The sequence below is a fragment of the Macrosteles quadrilineatus genome, unplaced genomic scaffold (genome assembly GCF_028750875.1).
Source record: "Macrosteles quadrilineatus isolate MER2022 unplaced genomic scaffold, UCM_ALF_1.0 Scaffold_9__3_contigs__length_116548681, whole genome shotgun sequence".
NCBI lineage: Eukaryota > Metazoa > Arthropoda > Insecta > Hemiptera > Cicadellidae > Macrosteles > Macrosteles quadrilineatus.
Genome location: NW_026542602.1, coordinates 97498127 through 97523678, shown reverse-complemented (window position 1 = coordinate 97523678; position 25552 = coordinate 97498127). Strand labels below are relative to the sequence as shown.

General features: G+C 32.8%; 1 protein-coding gene across 1 annotated transcript in view; it reads right to left on the bottom strand.

Moving 5' to 3' along the window:
- The window catches only part of LOC129003649 (protein sax-3-like), a 107897-nt gene that overhangs the window by 22597 nt on the left and 59748 nt on the right, over positions 1–25552 (bottom strand). The window contains exon 3 of the mRNA XM_054431948.1: positions 15237–15536. Coding sequence (XP_054287923.1) covers positions 15237–15536 — 300 coding nt within the window. The remainder of the gene's footprint in view (positions 1–15236; positions 15537–25552) is intronic.

Sequence of the window (25552 nt, the reverse complement as noted above, 5' to 3'; positions counted from 1 at the left end):
GATTTAGTAAAATGTTGATCCAACGCAAACATACACTGATTTTATGACGCAACATAAAACGGATCAGAGGCCTTTGGAGTAAACTTTACTTTTTATTTCGCTATACCTATAAAAACAACAGTAAAATTGCTTTAGTCTCCAGCAAATGTTCGGTCTTATTGTCAGAAATCACAGCCACATCAGCAAAGCATCAACCTCAGGTCTTATACATCAATAATTTATTTTGTATTCGAATTACAGATTTTCAAAATCACTGCTTTGAAAATGCTGTTTTTGTCAGATGCAATATGAGAACTATTATATCTTTATCTTTGATTTAATGTACAAACATTCTCAAGCGTAACCGCGCATTACATTATATCAACATTTACTTTGAATTTTGAATCAGGATGGACATGTATAATCCAAAATCAATATAGTAGAGGTAATCTTACATAGTTTAGCTTAATTTGTTTATTCAAGACAATCATTTAATTATAATTTTCCTAGGCTGCAAAATTGCTCTGTAAGTTCGTGTTAGGCACGAAGTCAATATTCACCAACTTCTTTTAAACAAACACACTATCATTTCAATCAAATATATGAACAAAACATTAGGAAATCGATTTTTAAAATAAAAATTTGTTGTTGAGTTAGAAGATCGATTGTCGTAACCTCCAGAAAAAAGAGGGACGTCTAGAATATTCATGAAATCTCACTATTGAATCTCTATGTAAAACAATGACACATTCATACGTCAAGGGTGAATATGAATGAGTTAAACGTAGAAACGTCATCTCATACTTTTACAACGTAGCTTTTATAATCGTCTTTTCTACTTCTTCTCTCTCCCAAAGGAAGTTTATTTTAGTTGAATAACAATGAATAGGAAACGGCCCGCATATAGATAAAACAAAATTTTACCTTTGAAATGGTACCAAAAATAATACTCCCCACAGCAATAAACCTGCAGACTAATTGAATTCAAAATTTGTCTGACTCAATTTTTACAATAATATTTCCATAGACAAGTTTTCCTCATTTTAATAACTTTAGATTTAACAAATAGCTCTACACATTAATGCCAAATTGCATAATAATCGAGGCAAAATTACTCGAGTTATAGTGTTTATGAACATAGCCTACATACTAATTTGAATGAGTAGTGCTTTCGGCCTCTGGGGCATTAAAACGAAAAAGTAAATCGTACTACGGTCTGGTTCCGTGCCGACCTACGGTAATAACTTTTCCCCTGTAGGGAAATTCGCTAAAATGGCTTTTACTTAGAATAGCTTACTTTAATTTAACCAGTAAAAATTATTTTTTTAAATTTGTTTTACTGTATAATTGATTGTTATATTCTTTTCTCTGAAAAATGTATTACCGTGTTATGGGGCCCAAATTTTTGTAACATTTTAATTTTAGATGGTTTGGTTTTGGATTTAAAATATGTCTACAATATTTCACCCTTTTACTAACAAGGTCCAATAGGTTTAACTGTAAATATAATAAAAAGTGTATGCCTAAACATGATTTTTGACACCGCAATTCAATTTTCAATTATTGAGGGAGAAAGCATCCGATCGGTTGAACTCCTATAGAATTGTTCACATAATGATTCTTGACGACCCCCGAAAGAAAAAAATCATTAGTTTAAATTATCTATATTTTATTTGAACTATTAAAGTTAGTTTAATCTAGAAATAATGTAAAACCATTGACTATACACCAAGATCAAAAATGTGGAAACAAATACAACAGTTGAATTTATACATCCTAAATTTGATAATACAATACAACGTTAATCCCTAACTGATAAGTCCTACCCTCGATTAATCATCTGTAAATAACGATCTTTAAACAAAGCTCCCCGGTCCTCCCCTATCTCATTAATGAGATATTTCTTAATTACCACACAATTTTATTCAACTCTCAAGAGTTAAATACAAAATCGTAAAATCTGTTTAATAAATTAAAATATTCTCAAAGCATTGTGATTGATTGAATCTTGATAATGGAGATGGTGAGTAATGGAATGGATGGTAACAGATCCAATTGTTGTCATCCATTGGGAGGCTTATCTGTTGAAAAGGTGATAAATGTTCTTTACAAGACATTAAACAGGGTTTGAGGAATCAATTTATCACCTCTTTTGAATACATTTTGTTCAACTTGATTTTAAACCTTCGATTCCGAGATTGTACCAGATAAAAGTTAAATTAACTAGTTTGTTTGGGTTGAGTCTGGTTGGGTTATATGAGATTCTGTAGGTTACCAAATTAATCATACTCTAATCGAATAAAAAACGTGTTATGAAGGGCCATAAAAGGATTATAGAATCTCCACAAGGACGAACACCCATAAGAAAGTATGAATAATCATTGACTTGGAATATTAGAATAAAACTTACGGTCCTATTATAAAATATAAAGCATATTGTGATGTGTGTTTCAACTTGTTCATGTTAAGAGTGCGTTGACTAAGCGATTCTCTATCGCTATTCCATTTTTTCAGTCGATTCACCAACTTAAAAAAATTAGTTACGTTAATTTGTTAGAAAATAAACTAGTTGTTAAAAGATTTCAATAAAAATAAATATTCATATAGGCTTCACAAGCCTACAGGCACCAACTTAGCAGGAACCAATAATAGCACCAACTTTAAATTTAATTGTACTTGTTAAGAAAATCGCTCAATAAAAAGGGGTTTCCTTTAAAAGAAATCAATGAACCAATTGGCTACACAAACTTTATGTCAACAGTTAGGCCTTATGGAAAGTAAAAAACTATTAAACGATGAACGATCTTAAAATTACGATGAAAAGGAAAATAAATCAATTGTAAAAGGGTTTTGAAAATAAACACTTAGGATACACACCTGTCGCTAATAAGAGTAATTGAAGGTATAAGACTGGTGTAGTTAAATAGTAAAATCTATAACTTAGTAAATTAGTTGTGTAAAAAGGGTTCCTCCAGCATAAATAAACACATGGGGGGGGGGGTTCCTTCAGGCTACACAAGTACACAACCCCCTTTCAGTAACAGGCTCTTATTGGAGGTTCAGGACAACGTAGGTGTACCTCAAGGGCCTAAATGATCAAAGGAATCTTACACAACCGGTGAGGAACGTTTGGAGTTGAAATATCCACTCTACGTATGTTTACGATTTGCAATTATATTAGTATCCTGTCATTTTACAAATAATGATATTTTATACAATTTCAGTAGTTGAGAGTACCTGCAATACACGCATAATTACAGGTACCTAATCTAATGCTAACCGCTAACCTGGTTAAACCTAATCTCATCTCATTATACGCTTAGGTCGGATTATACCCTTAGCAATATGGGAGCTCCACTGAACATAATATGTACCTTACCTTGTATTCAGGTATAGAGAGTGGTACTCTTAACTCTGTCGTAAACATTTGAGCAAAAATCTAACTTTTCACATCTTAGTAGATATAATACCAGAATATGACCCCACTTTCGGCGTTTTTGGACCTAGGACTTTTGAAATTTTTTGGCGAAAAAACACCCCAAATAGCTATAATATGATGATTTTACCCCATTTTTGGCGTTTTAGAGGCTATATGGGGGCATTTTTTGGTTAAAAAATGTTATTAATACTGAAAAAACAAGCCTGGAAATGAAGAGCTTTTTTTGACCACTTTTTTTAAAACCCAGCTCTCGGCACGTGAACTCGGACGCGCTCCCGACCCATAGGTTACTTCTGATCCCCAGCGATGACAAACTAAAAGTCTTATGAAAAAATGTTAGAAACAAAAATTGAGGAACATCTAATCATCTATACTTCTTCCACTGAAAGTTTTTCTCTGACCGAAAAATAAAAAAAATCCTCGCTTACTTACTTTTTCATGTTTGCTTTGAGTAACCTTTTTATATTTTCCTTAATTAATAATTATACAGTGGCATAAATTAAATTATATTTATATTTTATTAAACAGTAGTTTATGTAGAATTTTAATATATAAATTTTATGCTATAAATATTTTTTTTAGAAGCTAGACAAACATGTAAGTGATAGGAGGCGCATCACTTTGAACATCGTCATGCCCCCGACAGTGCCGTGCTGGTAATACCTAGAGTTTGAAACTATTGCTATTGTTGAAATTATATTATAACACATTTACATACAAAAGAAACTGGTAAATGGTTTTAAATTGTTTAACTTTTTATGCTGTATTATTATGTTGAAGGCTATTTTGGTTGCTGGAATTTTAGCTGTTTTGTTGTATATCAAGCCTTTTTTTTAGATATAAGTATTTTTAAACAATAAATCAGACCTTTATTTACTAATGCTATTATTATATTACAATGCATTGGCATACAAATGAAAATGGTTTGATTTATTTGTACTCATATAAAATAATATAATTCTTTTGAGTTATAGGGATGTCTGGTGATTAAATCACAAATTTAGAATATTTAATAATGGACTTTTAAAATAATGGAATTAAGTATAGACTTATAACATTTTCATGATAAGTGTTTGATTTATTTGTACTCATTTAAAATAATGTTAAAATAGTATTTGATTTTTATGTTGTATTATTGTTTTTTGTTGTTTAAAAGTTGGAACTAACATAGTGTACCTAAATTTAACCATTTGTCGTATCTCAAGCAGTTTTTGAGAAATAAGCATTTTAAAACGATAAAGTCACACCAGTAATGCATGGAGTTTGTAACCATTACCAACACTGATATTATGTTATAATACATTGTCATACAAATGGAACCATTTAATTTATTTACTAAATGGTACTCATATAAGTTTTAGATTTTTAAATTTTTACCCTGTATTATTGTTTTATATCAAAAGTTGAAATCAATGTAGTGTGCCTAAATATGTTTATTTACTGTATCTCAAGCAAATAGATAGAATAGGATAAAGAGGTGTTTTTGGTGTTTTACCTATGAGAATAACATGGGGAGATTTTAAGCCACTTTTTAAAAAATCGTGCTTATTTATACATTTCTATATAAATGTCCAACTCCAAAAATATTTTCAATCCATATTAATGTCTGTATCATGTGAGATTTGTACCAGTTGGTTTGAAATATTTATAAATATAATGTGTTGCTGGAATCACCTTAAATGGCAAGAAACACATAGTGTTGGGACCTCTGGTAAAATATTGGATTTTTTCTAGTTTGGATTAAATATTTGTGAAAAATTGAAAAAATATGTTTTTTACTCAACTATTTTAGCGTCTTGAAACATGTATTACCGAGGAATCAGGCAAATATTTCGTGCCGAAATTATATTTTACCTTACGTGAGAACTTGGAATCATTATTTAAACTCAGTCCTGCTCCACAGTATCATTGCAGGCTTGCTTCTTGTCCCAAGTGGTGAATTGTGTACAGTTTATGTGTGGTGCAAAGACTGGGTTTTCTTTTTAGTTGTGACCAGCTCATTCCTAAGATGCTAGATGGTATCCACTTTGCCTCTGAACATAAGTAAATTGTAATCTTCAGTTTAGGACTTAAAATTAATGTCGGATGCGATGCTTCTTTAATCGGAAGTTTGGGTTGTGATGAGCTCAACCCCTATCACCAATATCAGCATAGATCCATTGAACTATTATGTGTTATTGTACTTTGTGCTGATTAATATGTGTTTGGTAAATTAGCATGGCACAACACACAATCCCACATCTTGCTAATCGTAGTTGGTAGTTTAACTTAGCAACGATAATAACAAATTATTATGTCATTGCATTATTATGTCATGTCGGGGGTCTATTTGGTGGTCAAAGTAGAAGTAGGGAGCATTGACTTTCTACAATCATGATGAGATATCCAGCCAGAGCCTCAGACTGTAATAAAAAAATAGATGAAAATGCAAACTCTAAAGGCCCTGACGACCATGTTGTATACTTCCAGGCTGGAACAACCTTTACTTGGAATATTGTATATAAATTGTTTGTATACATAAGACTCTTGTAGTGAATGTACTCTTTGATGAAAATACAAAATAAAGATGAAAACTACTTTATGCAAAGAAGAGAAAGTAATTGTGAAGGGTAGCTACAAACAATTGCATTTTAGTGAGCAATGAAAGTTGCTATAATTATTATTGGGATTGTTTTGGGTAAGTTTATAGATATGCATTGTGTTTACAGGAATTAATCATAGTGGGGATGCCATTTACATCGAGACATATCGATTTAGTTAAAGTGATAAAACGAAGACCATGATAGTGGTGGATAAAGATTTTATTTGTTGAGCAGTCGATATGAGAAGGAGTTTCTTGTTAAACAATAACCTGGAAAACCAATACAACATAATGCACTGTCATCCCTCATTGGTATTGTAACTTACAAGCTCTGTTGTTCTTTACTCATTTTCAAAAACATATAAATTATAAAATAAGCCATTTTGTTGTTTATTTTACTGTTATGTATTGTAAGTGTATATATTGAAATAAATGGTTAAATAAATGTAAGTTGAAAAATGAGCCTTATTTTGTCACTAGTTTATTTACATTGATTTGAATCACATTTTTGAACTAACAGATGATTAAATTATTAATTGCATAACATTTGAAACATAGAGATACAACATTTACATTATTAACTGGAAACTATAGATCTATATTATTGTATGAACATAATTTCTGTATTTCATATATGTAAAAGCAATGAGACCATGCTAAATTACAGGATTCAATAACAAAGGAAGCTGATATTGTGCTATATACCTGAGGGTGTAAATATAGAGGTGGGCATTTCCATAGAGACCTAATGACGAATTAGAATGTGAAAGTTCTATGGTAGAAATATCAAGTATGCAAGAGTGATCATCAGAGGTAACATGGTCATCAGGCAATTCATAGAGAGGGGTCAGTCAGGTTGAACTAGTATATTGCAGTGATTCATCCAATATAGAAACAATAGTTACAAATAACCAGAACCAATTACTGAATATTGTAGTTACCAGTTTTCCTATCCTACTGTTAAAATATGAACCTCATTTTAATATGAGTTGGTGAGTTCATGCCCGGTAACATGAATGTAATAATGGTTCTAAATGTATTTATCTTATTTTATGGTAGATTTCACTATGTGTGCTTACTCTATGGTAAAATTCTTTGAGATCATTTAATATTTAACACACTTAGATTAGTGAATAAATCATCAAAGTGCGATATAAATATGCTGGGTGAAACGTATTAAAACTTGCTTCCAGTTTATCTATTAAAGGATTGTCAAACGTCTCGGTTTTGCTAACTATGACCTGGTGTCCCGAAAAGGGCTCTTAAGACCATAAGATGACAATACATAAAGTTTGGACTATTGACTGTGATGTGAATTTATGCATACTTTGTCATACAAATTTTACACTATAGTATTTTTACGAGTTCTGACTGTGACTGTGATGTGAATTTGTGTGTATTTCATCACATAAATTTCACACTATTTTCACTCATTTCACACCACTATTATGATGTGCTGTGCCTGCATGAGTGTGTTGAGCCATGAATATCATAGACTACCAAGCTATAAGGACGTATGCTAGAACTGATCTAACCTCTGCCAAACCCTGAATACGAGCCTGGAGGCACAGACTTTGGACCAAGGATCAATAATTGTAAATAGACAAACCTGTGTGATAGGATATAGAACACTGAAAAATACAAATGTTAGAAACTTTAGTCTTTTACTTATTTACCCTTATCACCCTCTGTTTTGGAGGAAACTGCCTTACAACCAACATTATGAAGATTGCATTAATACTCATGATCTTGGTCATTATAAAATTTATCAAACATAAATCCGTATTTGCCATTATTCATAGACCTTTCCTTGTCTATTATGAAAAAGCTATCCAACACTGGTGGTAAAGACTTTTATATTGATGAAATGAAAAGTCATTATTAATATGATTGTTAAATATAAGGTTTAAAATTTATATTGCCTTGTTTGGATAATATTAGAAAATGTACGTTATCGCATAAATGTTTGTGTACTTTCTAAGTAAAAGCAGTTAATATTATTATGTTGACCCATTGAGAGAAATTGTATACTATTTGTACTATAAAAAGTCTATTCATGCATATCAGTCCAGTAAAAGTTCTGTTACAATCCAGTCATAGGTCAGTCTCAATTGCATCCATAGTTTCTCAGTCAACCTGTCAGTCATTTGGTTACAGTCTGTTTTCTAACTCTTCATTAACCAATATTGCATAACATTTTTTATTTAAAACACAATATTCTATAAAATTTTCATTGGCCAGTTGTTGTTGATTGTTATAAACAGTACTTGATATACAAACACATACGTTGTCATCAGTCAGGCGTCCAAACAATTAAAAAATATCGTTGAAAAGAAATTGGTTCTTGTATTTAACAACATAAAGGTCGATTCACAAACGGTATGTAATAGTTTAATCACGTCACAGTGTATACAGCAACTGACTGTGACTGTGATGTGAATTTGATTAGTTGTGTGTAATGTGTGAAAATAGTGTGAAATTTTTGAAATTGCTTCTAGTTTATATGTTGTCATTAAGCAAGCGTTTAAAAATCCAACAATATCGTTGAGAAGAAACCAGCTGTTGTATTTGACGACATAAAAATCAATTCACACATAACACGTCACAGTTCAATCACATCAGTTACGACACAGTGTATACACCAACTGACTGTGACTGTGATGTGAATTTGTGTGTACTTCGTCACACAAATTTTACACAAATTTCACACATATTTTACACATTTCACACAACTATCATGATATTTGTATTATTATGTTGACCCATTGAGAGAAATTGTATACTATTTGTACTATAAAAAGTCTATTCATGCATATCAGTCCAGTAAAAGTTCTGTTACAATCCAGTCATAGGTCAGTCTCAATTGCATCCATAGTTTCTCAGTCAACCTGTCAGTCATTTGGTTACAGTCTGTTTTCTAACTCTTCATTAACCAATATTGCATAACATTTTTTATTTAAAACACAATATTCTATAAAATTTTCATTGGCCAGTTGTTGTTGATTGTTATAAACAGTACTTGATATACAAACACATACGTTGTCATCAGTCAGGCGTCCACAACTCAATAAAGAGCAACACAATTACTTTCTCTTCTTTGCATAAAGTAGTTTTCATCTTTATTTTGTATTTTCATCAAAGAGTACATTCACTACAAGAGTCTTATGTATACAAACAATTTATATACAATATTCCAAGTAAAGGTTGTTCCAGCCTGGAAGTATACAACATGGTCGTCAGGGCCTTTAGAGTTTGCATTTTCATCTATTTTTTTATTACAGTCTGAGGCTCTGGCTGGATATCTCATCATGATTGTAGAAAGTCAATGCTCCCTACTTCTACTTTGACCACCAAATAGACCCCCGACATGACATAATAATGCAATGACATAATAATTTGTTATTATCGTTGCTAAGTTAAACTACCAACTACGATTAGCAAGATGTGGGATTGTGTGTTGTGCCATGCTAATTTACCAAACACATATTAATCAGCACAAAGTACAATAACACATAATAGTTCAATGGATCTATGCTGATATTGGTGATAGGGGTTGAGCTCATCACAACCCAAACTTCCGATTAAAGAAGCATCGCATCCGACATTAATTTTAAGTCCTAAACTGAAGATTACAATTTACTTATGTTCAGAGGCAAAGTGGATACCATCTAGCATCTTAGGAATGAGCTGGTCACAACTAAAAAGAAAACCCAGTCTTTGCACCACACATAAACTGTACACAATTCACCACTTGGGACAAGAAGCAAGCCTGCAATGATACTGTGGAGCAGGACTGAGTTTAAATAATGATTCCAAGTTCTCACGTAAGGTAAAATATAATTTCGGCACGAAATATTTGCCTGATTCCTCGGTAATACATGTTTCAAGACGCTAAAATAGTTGAGTAAAAAACATATTTTTTCAATTTTTCACAAATATTTAATCCAAACTAGAAAAAATCCAATATTTTACCAGAGGTCCCAACACTATGTGTTTCTTGCCATTTAAGGTGATTCCAGCAACACATTATATTTATAAATATTTCAAACCAACTGGTACAAATCTCACATGATACAGACATTAATATGGATTGAAAATATTTTTGGAGTTGGACATTTATATAGAAATGTATAAATAAGCACGATTTTTTAAAAAGTGGCTTAAAATCTCCCCATGTTATTCTCATAGGTAAAACACCAAAAACACCTCTTTATCCTATTCTATCTATTTGCTTGAGATACAGTAAATAAACATATTTAGGCACACTACATTGATTTCAACTTTTGATATAAAACAATAATACAGGGTAAAAATTTAAAAATCTAAAACTTATATGAGTACCATTTAGTAAATAAATTAAATGGTTCCATTTGTATGACAATGTATTATAACATAATATCAGTGTTGGTAATGGTTACAAACTCCATGCATTACTGGTGTGACTTTATCGTTTTAAAATGCTTATTTCTCAAAAACTGCTTGAGATACGACAAATGGTTAAATTTAGGTACACTATGTTAGTTCCAACTTTTAAACAACAAAAAACAATAATACAACATAAAAATCAAATACTATTTTAACATTATTTTAAATGAGTACAAATAAATCAAACACTTATCATGAAAATGTTATAAGTCTATACTTAATTCCATTATTTTAAAAGTCCATTATTAAATATTCTAAATTTGTGATTTAATCACCAGACATCCCTATAACTCAAAAGAATTATATTATTTTATATGAGTACAAATAAATCAAACCATTTTCATTTGTATGCCAATGCATTGTAATATAATAATAGCATTAGTAAATAAAGGTCTGATTTATTGTTTAAAAATACTTATATCTAAAAAAAAGGCTTGATATACAACAAAACAGCTAAAATTCCAGCAACCAAAATAGCCTTCAACATAATAATACAGCATAAAAAGTTAAACAATTTAAAACCATTTACCAGTTTCTTTTGTATGTAAATGTGTTATAATATAATTTCAACAATAGCAATAGTTTCAAACTCTAGGTATTACCAGCACGGCACTGTCGGGGGCATGACGATGTTCAAAGTGATGCGCCTCCTATCACTTACATGTTTGTCTAGCTTCTAAAAAAAATATTTATAGCATAAAATTTATATATTAAAATTCTACATAAACTACTGTTTAATAAAATATAAATATAATTTAATTTATGCCACTGTATAATTATTAATTAAGGAAAATATAAAAAGGTTACTCAAAGCAAACATGAAAAAGTAAGTAAGCGAGGATTTTTTTTATTTTTCGGTCAGAGAAAAACTTTCAGTGGAAGAAGTATAGATGATTAGATGTTCCTCAATTTTTGTTTCTAACATTTTTTCATAAGACTTTTAGTTTGTCATCGCTGGGGATCAGAAGTAACCTATGGGTCGGGAGCGCGTCCGAGTTCACGTGCCGAGAGCTGGGTTTTAAAAAAAGTGGTCAAAAAAAGCTCTTCATTTCCAGGCTTGTTTTTTCAGTATTAATAACATTTTTTAACCAAAAAATGCCCCCATATAGCCTCTAAAACGCCAAAAATGGGGTAAAATCATCATATTATAGCTATTTGGGGTGTTTTTTCGCCAAAAAATTTCAAAAGTCCTAGGTCCAAAAACGCCGAAAGTGGGGTCATATTCTGGTATTATATCTACTCATCTTCCAAATCAAAATTGTAAACTTTTTTTGTTTTTTGAATTAAATAAACGTCACTATTTATTTAGCAACATAAATGTTTTAGTACGCAACACAACAACATAAATCGTTTATTAGCAACGTAAGATTGTGTAGGCCTAATCAATCCCTTTTTAGTTAACAATATTCATACATGTGTAAAGAAAGGAAAAGGTCTTACTATGGATTGAGTACTAACATAGACTAATTGTTTAATCTATGATACTAATTATTTTATTATCCATACCATTCTTACACTAAATAATAAAATAAGGGGAAACTGTATACAACTTATGAGTAATCCAATTGAATCAGGTAAAACGTTTAATTCTCCAAAGACTACTACTACCCACAGCTATGAATAAAACTAGATATTCCACTCTCATGTTAAATCCCATTTTAGAATAAAAAGTGTGATTGTCAAAGTAAAGCTCCGTCAGAATGCGCCAAAGTCTATCACAGTACATAATAGATGTGTACTGAATTTGTGTTAACACTTTTTATACACTTACAAACCACTATTACACAACAAGAAGAAAATACACAAATATTAATACGCCCTATTTTTCACGTAAAAAAAAAACTTGGTAGATAACTGCGATGCACGTATATATTTATTCTATTTTAAAGCAATATCATGATATAGATAATAATTTTAATTTTTTATATGCAATTTATCGTAACTATTGTTGACATGGAATGATATCAATTCTGCTAAACGACCCTCATAGCAAGAAGAGAGTGGTCGTTTATGATACTGAGCGACCACAAGAATCTGCCAGTTTATCGTAAACTACGAGAACAAAGCTTATAATATCCTTGGAAGCTTTTCAATAGCATACCATCGTACAATGAAAGGAAAGTGGGGTTCCTCGCAATGAGTTAGGGCTGTTTTGGCTCAAATAATGAGTTTCATCGAGTTTTTAATATAATCTCTCTTAAAATTATATAGACTATAGAAACACTATATTTAAACAAAGCATTCAAATATTGTGTTATTCTAACTCATCATTCTTAAAAGCCTCATTAACATTAACATCGTGTGTAGTTTTATTTACTAGTTAATAGTTAGTATTCATTTAAAGAAGAATGTATGTTTACAATTTTCTGTAGTGCATCCTAGATCCTATCAAAACAACTATTGACATTGAACAGTGCGAGTAGACTTTTTGTCTCATTGTAAAGTATGAAGCCTGATTTATGGTTTGATTTTAGTAATGTTTAAGTGCGCAGTATCCATCTTAGTTTTCATTTCTTATTTTAGGGTGGATTTTGATTTTTCTCAAGTCTTTGGTTGCAATACCAAAAAACAACCAACAGTTTACAACAAATTAATTTAAAAGAAACATATACTAACCAAACACCCTTTACATAAACCGGAAATAAAGATTCCTTCAGCTGATCTATAAGAATAATAAATCTACAAGAATGAATTGTTTTTACTAATCCACATTTAAAAACAAATCAATTAAGAGTCATGTTAAAACTGAAAGGCTCTGTGTCTGTTTCAACGGAGATAAATCCAACAATGGACATTCGATGACAATGTGATTCAATCAATTGTGTTCAGTTCCATTTTCAACGTTTCTTTGTCTCGTTTTCATCAATCAGTGAGAATTAAGTACTTAAATATTTTCTGCCACGACAGTAATTAATAGTATTTGGATTCAGTAATTTTAAAGGACGTGGAAGAAGGGTTTTGTACGAAATACAAAAATATTTATTTGTTATATTTGTTTTAAATATAATATTTATCATTATAATACTTGACCTATTGATCCAATTCTATTGGATTGGTAAACTATTAACAAGATCTAAGGATTTGAATGCACAAAGTAGAAGCATCATAAAATGTAAGGATGGGAAATAGTACACACGTAAATAGGTAATTGGATACTCGTAACCTCTAGAGATGTTATGTATTTGTTTATAACCACTCATTGCCAAATACAATACGTTACTAGTCCTGAAAATATGTGTTTACCGGACGAGTGTAGTCGTTCCCGTGTAAGACGAAGTTGAGTGTTTGTTTATAACCACTCATTGCCAAATATAATATAATCAGCTGGTTGGTGTCCAGTAAAAACTCATTCCAGTATATTATAGTAGTACGTACTGAAACCCCATTTGATTAATCTGGCGGCAAACAGCTGTTTTCTGGACTATATCCTTGCGTGGGAAGTTCGTTGAAACAGTTTAAGGTTGCGTAAAACCCCTTGACGTTATTGTCTGGTTAAACATATATGTAAATATAAGCAGGGACATGTTTGTCTATGTTTTCACCATCAACGTATACTTAAGTCTACAAACAACCGGAAAACTAAATAAAGTCATTCGAAAACTCTCATTTTGAACAGAAATTTCTTAAATGATTTTCGTCTCAGACCCTCACACAAATTGAAGTTGCGTTCTGTCTGTATCTCAAAATTGCCCCGTTTTACGTTGTATTTCTGCTCACTAAGCTGGGTTTTACTACAGACCTGGATGGGATTCGAATACTTTACTGCCATCTATAAAGTCTGTACGGGGGGGGGGGGGGTTTACAGGAGTATAAATTTTGATAAGAGGCACGCCGTCTCGGCACTTACGGGAACGTGGGGATTTCCAGAACCTGCTCAACCTGAAAATACAATCGAAGGGAAAGCTCCTCTTGAGATCCCCGGACAAGACGTGGGGATTTTATTATTTTATGGTGTCGCACAGAGGAAATTTCTAAACACCGTAGTATTTTATAGCAGTTTTTCATTCTGTTGAGTGTTGTAATCTATATGGAAAATTCAATTGGTTTCTTACTTGCGTATGATTATTGAATTGTTAGTAATTTATACGTTGTATAATATAAGAATTCAAAACGAAATAAGAAGAAATAAGAATTTCAAATGAATCTCAAATTATGTCTGTATCTCTGTGGTTCTAACGGTGACGCTTCTGGATGATAAACACTGCCTTCCAGGAAAACTAGAAAAACTAGCGAAAAATATCCACATTACACATTTTCCCCGGTATTTATTCCTTAGAGAATGTCTTTTGCTATTAAGTCCTAGCCAAAAGTATTTGTTAATAAGTCAACGTAAGTTCAAAACTTGGTATTGTACGATATTGATGGAATTTTTAAGTGAATTTTCATACTTAACGTATCAAAGCTGTTGGGAGACAGATTCTTTATGCTACCTGCCACTCAACTCTTAACGTTTTCATTCACAACTGCGGCAAAAATCAACAAAAACCCCTACTTAGTAATCGTAGGTTGGATATTTTTGGTAAAATAATCGCACTACATTTAAGTGTTTCAATTTAATTTGGTACAAAGATATACAGGCCTTTTTTAATCATAAGTTTTGCCCCGCAGCAAAGCACGGATAAAGCTGCTAGTTTTAAAATTCAATACACAAGAAAAGTGATGACTAAAAGTAGTTCGCGCAATGAACGCTAGGGCGGACCCGGCTACCACTCATCAGTACTCACTCTTTGCCACTTGAACCGCTGTTTCACTTGTTCAAAGATTAACACATCATGACTTACATTTATTATAGTACATAATCAATGCTCTCACCCGCTACACTCAAGGTGGCGTTTCTGCTCCTCACTGTGCCCGAGGGGTTGCTAGCCTCGCACCAGTACACTCCGCCGTCAGACTCCCGTTTGCCTTGCAGCACCCTCAAGAAGAGTAGACCTCCAGCGGGTAACACGGTGCGGTGGCGAGCCTCCGACCCCAGGGGACGACCATCCTTGTACCACGTGATCGAAGGGGGCGGATCCCCCTCTGCGTGACATTCCAGAGTGACGGGGTCGTTCCTGGGGACCACTCGGTCCGAAGGGTGCTCTGTGATGCGGAGACTGCGGACCAGGGCGCCTGGAACAGAGAAAGTAGTATACATCATAACGGTATTACAGCAAACTTATACATAATTTCTTCCATTATCTTGACAATAAAATTAAACATACTACTACTTTCATAATAAAAACAATTCAATTGGGAGAACGGAGGGAGAAATTCTGGAGCTTTATGGAGACAATCGCAATAACGTATAAACCGTAATCTTTACAGCGTTAGTGTGGCACCATTTTCAAGGTTAAGAGGATTTAACATAAAATTTTCAGGTATAATTGTTTGAGCTTGGTCTTTGTAATTGTTACGGGTTTTATGGGGGAAATCACCATTAAAAATCAAAATTTAACAAAAATAAAAAAATCCAGGAGATTCAATGGATTACCTATATTCCAAATTCCATAAAAACCCGATCGCAGGTATCACAAATCTACACACACACACACACACACACACACACACACACACAAATAACTAGTACCTATTCGTAAAGTTCCAAATTATTTTGTTTAATTTGTGGATATAAAGTCCATTTAATCATGGTATGGATTCTAGTGAAGCTAAAATAAAGGTTCTCTACTGTTTTCTGAATAGGGCGATCCATAAACTGAAATGGGCTCTCTAACCATCAAATCACATAGTATAGTGTTTTTGATCGGCGTTATTTGAACCCGTGTCTCCGAGAATGAAGTCTCACAATCTAAGCACTACACTAGCCGTGCTCAAAAATGTTCATAATATCTTTGGGGTTATTTTCCAAAGAATTACACACACAATATTTCAAGTTATGGTCGAGAATTTAATAAAGCAGACAAATTGTGCTCTTTATTACTGTATTGTTGTCAAGAAAACGTGGCGCCACTGGATATTACTGACATTGATTCTGTTTTGAAATGTAACACTTTTGACGCAAAAAGTGTATTTTGAGCCTTAAGAGTTTTATATTAAAAAAATTATCTCAATTACTTCAAATTACAAAAGGTTAAAAGTTGAAACGTAATACAATTTCAAAGATAATTAATACAGATGGGGTTTTACGGTGTAATGGATAAGAGTATATGTAGTGTTATCGCAAGTTAAATTAAAACATCATAATATGTTTTCAAACACATATGAATAACAACACAGTATAGACTTTTTTACATGGAGTTCCTGGTTCAAATCTCACCAATCACCAAAGAAAATTGGTTTTGCATTATTGACATGATCGGGTAATTCTAAAACACATTAAACAGTTGTTTCGACCATCTTGAAATTAAAATAATTATCATGGAAATTATTGGCTACTTTAGTTGTTCGAGCATCTTGTTTTGGAAGTTATGGGTTAAAATTCAGCTAATTACGTCTTGCCTTATTTCTTTTGAGTATTTGATAAATCTGGTAGTTGTAATGCGACCTCAACTGTTAGGACTATAGCTCCAACAGATTTGTTTTCTGTATTGGACAACTTAAGCTGCTAAAAGCCATGCGAAATGAATGAATAGTCAATTTATATATGCATATGTATGCATACAATATTAATAACTCATCATTCCACAACCAACAAGACAAATTTAAAAACTATGCAAGAGTTTAATTTCCAAATTACACAAGAAAAAACATTAAATGTAAATTGAATTATTTAACTAAGTTACATCATAGATAAAACACTATGTTTTTATCTATGGTTACATTAAGCCTTTGTTCTTGCAGGATGAAGTTATATTTCTCCAATATATTTCGCCACAGTGTGTGGCATCTTCAGGGAAACGAGAAGTTCTATTTACACATTATATATAGTTTATACATATCGTTATATACACATATCACGAATTGGTACGTTAACGTCGCGGCGACTTTGCGAACGCGAACGCGGGCGCGACAGAGGCTTAAGGTAATTTAATTCAATAATTAAATATTATAGTTGGGAAAATACATAAAATCACCATTGAATGTAAACATTTCCACACAAAGTACAACACTAATCTAGAAAACTAAAAATAATGAATTTCTTAGGCGAGTAAAACTTCTTCTGTATTAGAGATCCATGTCACTAAAAAGCCGTTCGGTCATTGTTAATAAATAATACACATTTAAAATACACCATTGCTACAAATGTCAAAAGTACATTCTAGAAACACGAGATTTACTTCTGTGTTGAGTATTTCAACTCTACAAAGCTTTTTAGAGGACTGAATTTGCTGAGGAAAGCAGTTGCATCGTCCTGATAGAAAAAACACTTTTAAACACTCGACAGACATCTGGCTTGTAAATACTTAAGCGCTACTTTCCTCGACGACACTGCATCTCCGATGTGTGTTTTAAAAGTTTTTTTTTTTTTAGAATTCAGTTGATAGTTACGTCAATTCCCCACTTAGTAGCTGTTTAACTACAATGAATCAGTCAGTAGTGACGACTGTTCCACAATAATGGCGTTTATGACAAAAAATACCTCCGCAAAAAACCTGAAGGATAAACAACTCCAATTTGCCTAATTGAAATTTTTACTAACGATTTATGCTTAATAGTTTCATAACTATTTCCTTTTCAAATGACAGTAGAGATGAGCACTTAGTGCTAGGAAGGTAATAAAGAGGGGGTTTTTTATGGCCTAGTTAGAAATTAAAAACATTGCCAAATTCCATTAAAATATATCCACAAACTAGCAAAATACAACGGTTTACTCTTCTCCACAACAACACAACGATGTTAAAATGGTTTTTTTTAGTCTTCTCCGTAGCTATTAGGTATAAAAAACGCTTTAATATACAGCATTATTTGTGTTTTGAGCTCTACAATAGGGTTTACTTATCAGGATTTATTTGTAAAAAAAGTAAAACACAATACACGTACCCTCATTGAAAGTAGCTTAACTACTTAAACCCAACCCTAACTTATACAGTTGAAACATTTACACATGCAATACAACAATAGGGGTTGAATGCACAGTGTAACTGTAATCACAATAACATGTTAATTCACACGAACAGACGAAATTAACATGTAAATGTGCGGGTAGATCTGGTACTGCTAATGTGGTCTCCCCCATGTGTATCTTGCGATTCATTTTACATTACATAGTACACAAAAGGGGAGGATTTGCACATTTGGTTAACCGGGCAATATATCATAGCTTAATATGATTCCCTACTTGTTTGCCTTCATATATTGTTTGAGGTAGCAATTTTGAAACAATATACATTTTCTATATGTATTGACAAACCAAAATCTAGGTATCCAAAAATTAAATGTTTGAGATAACAAATCTTTTTAACGTTAAAAAAATCCATTTGCAGAACGTTTTAACTAAGAGTACACCTGGGGTGTTTTCAACTACAGTATTTTTAAGCTGAGTAGCTGACCCTTATAACCTATAAGTCGTCGGTTCGATCGCAGGTTCGATATCAGTTGTCAGTTAATTTTTTTGTTGATAGTTTGAAATTCCAGCTGTCTCTTGATCATAAATAAATGGTTCTTACTAATAAACCGCTAAGTTTAGTAACAAAGCTACACAGCTATGCATTATTATTTTGCTCATGTGCATTTAAAAGACCTATGGACCTCGCCTCATTAATAGCGTTAATAGTTTCTTACTAGCTGTGTACCCGTTCTACGCACGGGGATCTTATAATATTCAGTTGAAACCTTCTTATATAAAGAACAGCAGTTGGTTTGCATATTTTAAGATATGCTGGCCAAACTATTATACATAGCTTCATTTTATGTTGTTTTTTGTTGTTCCGGATCGGTATGACAATCAATAAAAGGTTAAATTACCTCTGTGTCTGCCGGTCGATCCTATAACGGTAGGCTTACTTTTATTTTTACTATCTGATCTCGTTTGCATGGCTCAATCACGTCCTGGTTGAAGTTCGTTCGCTACGCTCACTCACCTGTATGTTGGAGCTCGTTTGCTGCGCTCACTTTCCTTCAGGTTAGCTCGTTCGCTACGCTCACTTGCCTTCAGGTTAGCTCGTTCGCTACGCTCACTCGCCTCCAGGTTGCAAATTAGCTGTTGTCATAAATGTAAAAGAAATAATAGTGCTAGTGCTGCACCCTGTTGGTAATCCTTGTAACTTTAATGCTATTGAACATCACAGAACAGAACCAACTTGTTTAATTGAAACAGCTGTTAAGATTCAATAATTTCATTTCTCATAAGGTTAACATGGGCTTCCAGAAATTCCACGTCAAAAATCGACAAAAACTTGATTTTCAAGGGTTTACTGTTAAATATCTAACTGTCTCATATTCGATGAAATACGTCTAAAACCATCTCATATATGTATAGTATTTGGAAAATAAGTTTCAGGCGGGACAGTGCTATAGTTATTGAGGAGTAGTTGTAATAAAGTGCGTATTTTAGCGTTACCAAGAGAATGACAGATAGACAGACAGACAGACAGACAGACAGACAGACAGAAATTGAGATAAGGTTTGATTCGGTTTCTCTGACCTATGAAATGTAAAAATAACCAAAAAGTTCATTATTCTAAGCAATGTACAGACAAAACTCTAATTTTATTTATATAGATGATAAAACTAAACAAAGTAAACGAATTCTTCTTTTCTTCAAAGAATCACTACGTCTATACATTACGTTACTACGTCACTACGTTACTTACGTTTATAATTTTCTTATTTTATTAACACACTCATTAATATCATTAAAAATTCCAGACATTTTCCAATGAGTGAATAACATTATTATCAGGAAGTTGTTTCTGTTATTTTATAAATGATTTCTTCTGACAACACTAAAAACCATACTTTTCCTATATCAAAGACAATGAAATAGTTTAACAGTCCTGTTACTTGCTTGAGCAATCGACTACAAAATTAAAGTAATGTAAAATTATGATGCACACTAACAGCCGATGGATTCCAGATGGCCCTATAAAAATGGAGGGAGTTCGTTTTTAAATTAAAAGACTAAGTAATTGAACCCACATTAGTGTACTGTAGTAAAAAAATTGTGTTTCTGATACAAATATTCGCTGATGGTTGTTCTCTTGAATATACTACAATATCGTCTCTTTCCACTCCGATTCTAGTGGGAACTCACGTATTTTATTGGTGAACTCACCCTAAAACTAAAACTTGTTTAGTATTTGTAGAGGTTTCAAACTTATAAACGAATATTTGGTGGGCTAAATGGATTGATGCGATTTCAATACAAATTAAGGGCTTTCATTTACTACAACTTTAATTTGAATTTAAGAAAACATTTTATCTTTCTTCCAAGCCATCTAACAAAATTATTGTTTTGTTATTGTAGTAAAAAACATAGTATACTGAAGTAGCCGTCTATACATCCATTTATGGACCAGGTATAATCAGGGCTTTCCCAAGGCTAATAAAGTTTGTTGGAATTGAATTTGTATTTACTTTCCTCTTTTAGGTTTTGTAGAAGTAAAAGATGCTACAAATTCCCCTTTCAATTTTTCAACATTGACAATTTGGGTGTGATTAGGAAAACTGTATTTCTTAGTAGCAGAACGTTTTAAACCTCAATCAAACGGTTTGATTTTACATTCTAAAGTTTGGCTACTCTCTTATAGATTTACCATCTTCGTGGATTCGCTGAAGTAAATTTTAGGTTCACTTTCATCCGGTTTAGGTCTCTACTTAATAAAATAATTTAGTGATAACCTTTTTTTATTTTGAAATTCGTGAACATATTTGACCATAAAGATAATTTACTAGTAGCTGAATTGGTTATCAACTAAAATGTACGGGAGTAAATTTATTTCTGATTCAAACAGTTTAGACACAACTTATTGATTTTGGGCTTGAAGTAATCGCTTGTCTACTTGTTCAGTGGGGAAATCAACAATCCCCTGTTGATGGCGGAGGTTTGTAGTGGGAGAGGGGGTATGACTCCCGTGGGAATATGGGGATTAGGGATTACCGCCAAACATGAAAATCAACTCCCGCCAATGTAGTCAGCTCAACGCGGCGCGGGTAAACAGTTAGAGACATTTGTAACTAGGGTTTGAGCTTGGATTTGTTAATTTTTCTGTTAAATGTTGTATTAGATAAAAAAATCATACATTTAAAATACTGCCATATAGATTTCTTATCCTTACGAAAAGAAGAAGACAATTTTAGGGTTGTCTCTGTCCGGTTACGTAGAGGAGGGATTGTTGTTTACCATTGATTTTTTTATTTAATTTATTTCGACAATATTGCACCAAATAAAATTATCTACACACACAATAGCTTTTTATCTGATTGTATAACCTAAAAGTATAGAAATCATCGAAAATCTACTCCTAAACAAAATAAAAACATTTTTTATATGCTCTACCTTCACATGCTAAAAGGCTCTAGCCAAGGCCAATGGAAACAATATTTCAGGATGGGTCTCGAAGGTCGTGCCATTATCACTTGGATAACACCTATTGGTGATTGGTGGGATTTGAACCCGGTACCTCGGGATCGACTTAGTGCTATACCAGCTCACACCCATAAGAGACATTAGGTCAACATCAGCGCACTTTAGGTGTTACATACCTTTGATACAACATACAAACAACATACAACATACAACATACAAACAAACAAGATATGAAGTCTACTTGCAACAAAGACTCGAACTTAATAATAGTATATTTCGTACCTAGGGCCGAAAATGAGGTTTTGCCGGCTCGAGATAGTTTTTAAGTTCGAGACGAAGTCGAGAACTTAAATCGATCGAGAGCTGCAAAACCATTTCGGCCCGTGGTACGAACGCTATTTTTCACCACACTATACCCGATTACCACTATTCACCATTATAATAATGCACACTGATAGTCAACACAACTACAACTTTAAGGTTATGTAAAGAAATAATTTGAGGAATCAGCAAAAATAAAAATAAATAGTTGCTAGGCAACGGCGACAATAACACAATTCTATTGCAATGCTATGGATTTTGATTGTGTATTTAAAATGCATTCATGTTTTAAGTAAGTAAGCGGACAGCTGATTTTGCGGCCCCGGCCTGTAAAAACCTGCTCGGTCCCCAAATTTCGATGACAGCTGGCATGGCCAGCAAAACGTAACTTTCAGCCACCAATTAACGTATGTAATACAGCCAAAAACATCATAGTGTGGTGAAAATGTATATTTCAATACATACATGTACATTGTGCATAGAGGAGGTTGTATAGATGATTTGTAATATATTTTACAGGTTAAGTGTAATAAAGGGCCACGTGGCACTAACTTTTGCCTGTCTAAATAAAAAACTTTCCATTTCTTTTTATATTCGACTATGCGTATAACTAGACATTAGTGACGTGAAGCTGGCCCGCCCATTCCAGCACACTTTTTTTTAATGTATACAAAAAAGTGTGCTAAAAGTGTGCTCTTTATAACTGCTATTAAAAAAAGTGTGCTCTTATAATAATTATGATATAATCAATTGTATTTGGGCGGGCCAGAATCACGACTGGCCCGCCCATTTCAGCTACAGATCTATAAACCATACCAAAAAACTGTGCTGAAAGTGTGCTCACAGGAATCATTAATAAAAAAAAGTGTGCCGCCCCCGTTACTATACAAACAACCCCTAAATGGTAAGGGTAATAAAATGACCCAGCCCGCCCATTTCAGCTACAGATCTATAAACCATGCCAAAAAAATGTGCTAAAAGTGTGCTCACAGGAATCATTAATAAAAAAAAGTGTGCCGCCCCCGTTACTATACAAATAACCCCTAAATGGTAAGGGTATAATAAAATGACCCAGCCCGCCCATTTCAGCTATAGATCTGTAAACCATACCAAAAAACTGTGCTGAAAGTGTGCTCACAGGAATCATTAATAAAAAAAAGTGTGTCGCCCCCGTTACACTATACAAACAACCCCTAAATGGTAAGAGTAATAAAATGACCCAGCCCGCCCATTTCAGCTATAGATCTGTAAACCATGCCAAAAAACTGTGCTGAAAGTGTGCTCACAGGAATCATTAATAAAAAAAAGTGTGCCGCCTCCGTTACTATACAAACAAACCCTAACTTGTAAGGGTAATAGAATGACCCAGCCCGCCCATTTCAGCTACAGATCTATAAACCATGCCAAAAAACTGTGCTAAAAGTTTGCTCACGGGAATCATTAATAAAAAAAAGTGTGCCACCCCGTTAGTAAAAAAATAACCCCTAATTGGCAAGAGTAATAAAATGAAGAATCCTGCCTACACCATCGTGAGATTTTTGTAGGCCTACTTCCTTCTTTGAACTACTTTTATCTTACTCTGTGTATGCATTATTTGTTGATTAACGCCAATTTAATTGATTCAGCACACCCTAATTTTGCAAAGGAATTGTAAGCCAATAACTTAGATGATTATTATAGAAAAGAATAAAAGGTCTCAATAAAAAACTTAAGTCCCATGAATAAAGGGAATATATTTATTCGTATAGTTGCTGCAAATAACCAAGTTATTATAACAAACATAATCTTAAAAATGGATACAATACTTCCCTTAGAAGGGTTAAAGCTTAGCATTTAATAATTTTGTCAATGTCTAAAACCACAGCATTCAGTTTCGGTAAATGTATCCAGGCTAGCGATAGTAATTTAGGGTACATAATAATTTTTTTACGACAAGAAACTGGTAACCTACAACATGGAATAAACAATTAATTATAGGAGTATAAGTTTGAAATAAATATTTTTTTAAATTTATCAAGATTACTAGAGTATGCTACAGTAAAATATAAGCTTGCTAGTTTTAGAAGAATTCTTCGCGTAAAGTAAAGATAACAATAATTAATCTGTTCAAATTTATGGTGGAATGTGCCTGGCCGCCTGGCTTTGTTACATAATGCTCCTTTTCGAATGTAAACACTTTTATTTTCTTGACATTTGAATTAAAAATACCCCCGTCACAGCAAACCTGCATCCTAAGCGAATTTCCATTTACCCGGCTTGATTTCTACTAAAATATTCCCTATAAATTTTCAGATTTATTTCCTATTTAAATAACGTTAATTTTAGTGAGTAGTTAGGTTTGCTGCTACGGGGAAGATGTTGAGATGTGTTTTTTCAATTAAAATATTGATAGCTTAGTATGAAATAAACCAAATTGCCAAATTTGATTAAAATATATCCATAAACAAGCAAACTAGAACAGTTTATTTATTCTCCATAAGAATAACATGGGAATTTTAAATTTACAATTTTTTAAATTTTCTCCGTAGTCAATGAACATTCAAAAACACTTCAATATACTAAATTATTTGTTTTTTTAAGCTCTTCAAAATGGTCTAGAGAGAAATTTAGAAATTTTAAGTTTTTAGGGTCAAAAATGAGAAAAACCCATTTTTACCCCATAAAACCCCCCATAAACCCCTGATCCCATGGTCCGATTATGCTGGTTCGCGAACTCGTTCGAATAAATGTAGGTTTACACGTTTTTACCAAATTTCATCAAAATCGGATCAATTTTGCTCGAGTTATCGCGCTAACGGACACATATATAAATATATATATATATATACGGACACATATATAAATATATATATATATATATATATATATATATATATATATATGAATTTGAACGGATGGTGTTTTTGGCCTCTGGGGACCTCAAAACGAAAAAGTAAATCGGTCCCGGGTCTAGGTCTTACCATGAGACCTACGGTAATAGCTTATTCCCTATATGGGAAATTCGCTAACAAAAATAATATGACATTTAAAGTCGCAGTTGGGCCATGGCTAATCATTAATTCTGTAGCACTTAAATAGTTTACAAGCTGCTGGGGTGGCGCAAGACTACCCAGACTATAATATATGTGTAGCCATGGTGGAAGGAAAAAACATAGGTGTGCTATATTCCCACAAATTCTGACGTCACTCGGATTGCAAACAAAAGATCACCTGATTGTGACTGTCAAATTAGTATGCATTTGTTTTGGTTTGATTGTTATTGTTTTTATAATAATAAAAACAACAACAACCAAATCAAACCAAAACAAATGCATACTAATTTGACAGTCACAATCAGGTGATCTTTTGTTTGCAATCCGGGTGACGTCAGAATTTTTGGGAATAGGACACCTAATGTGTA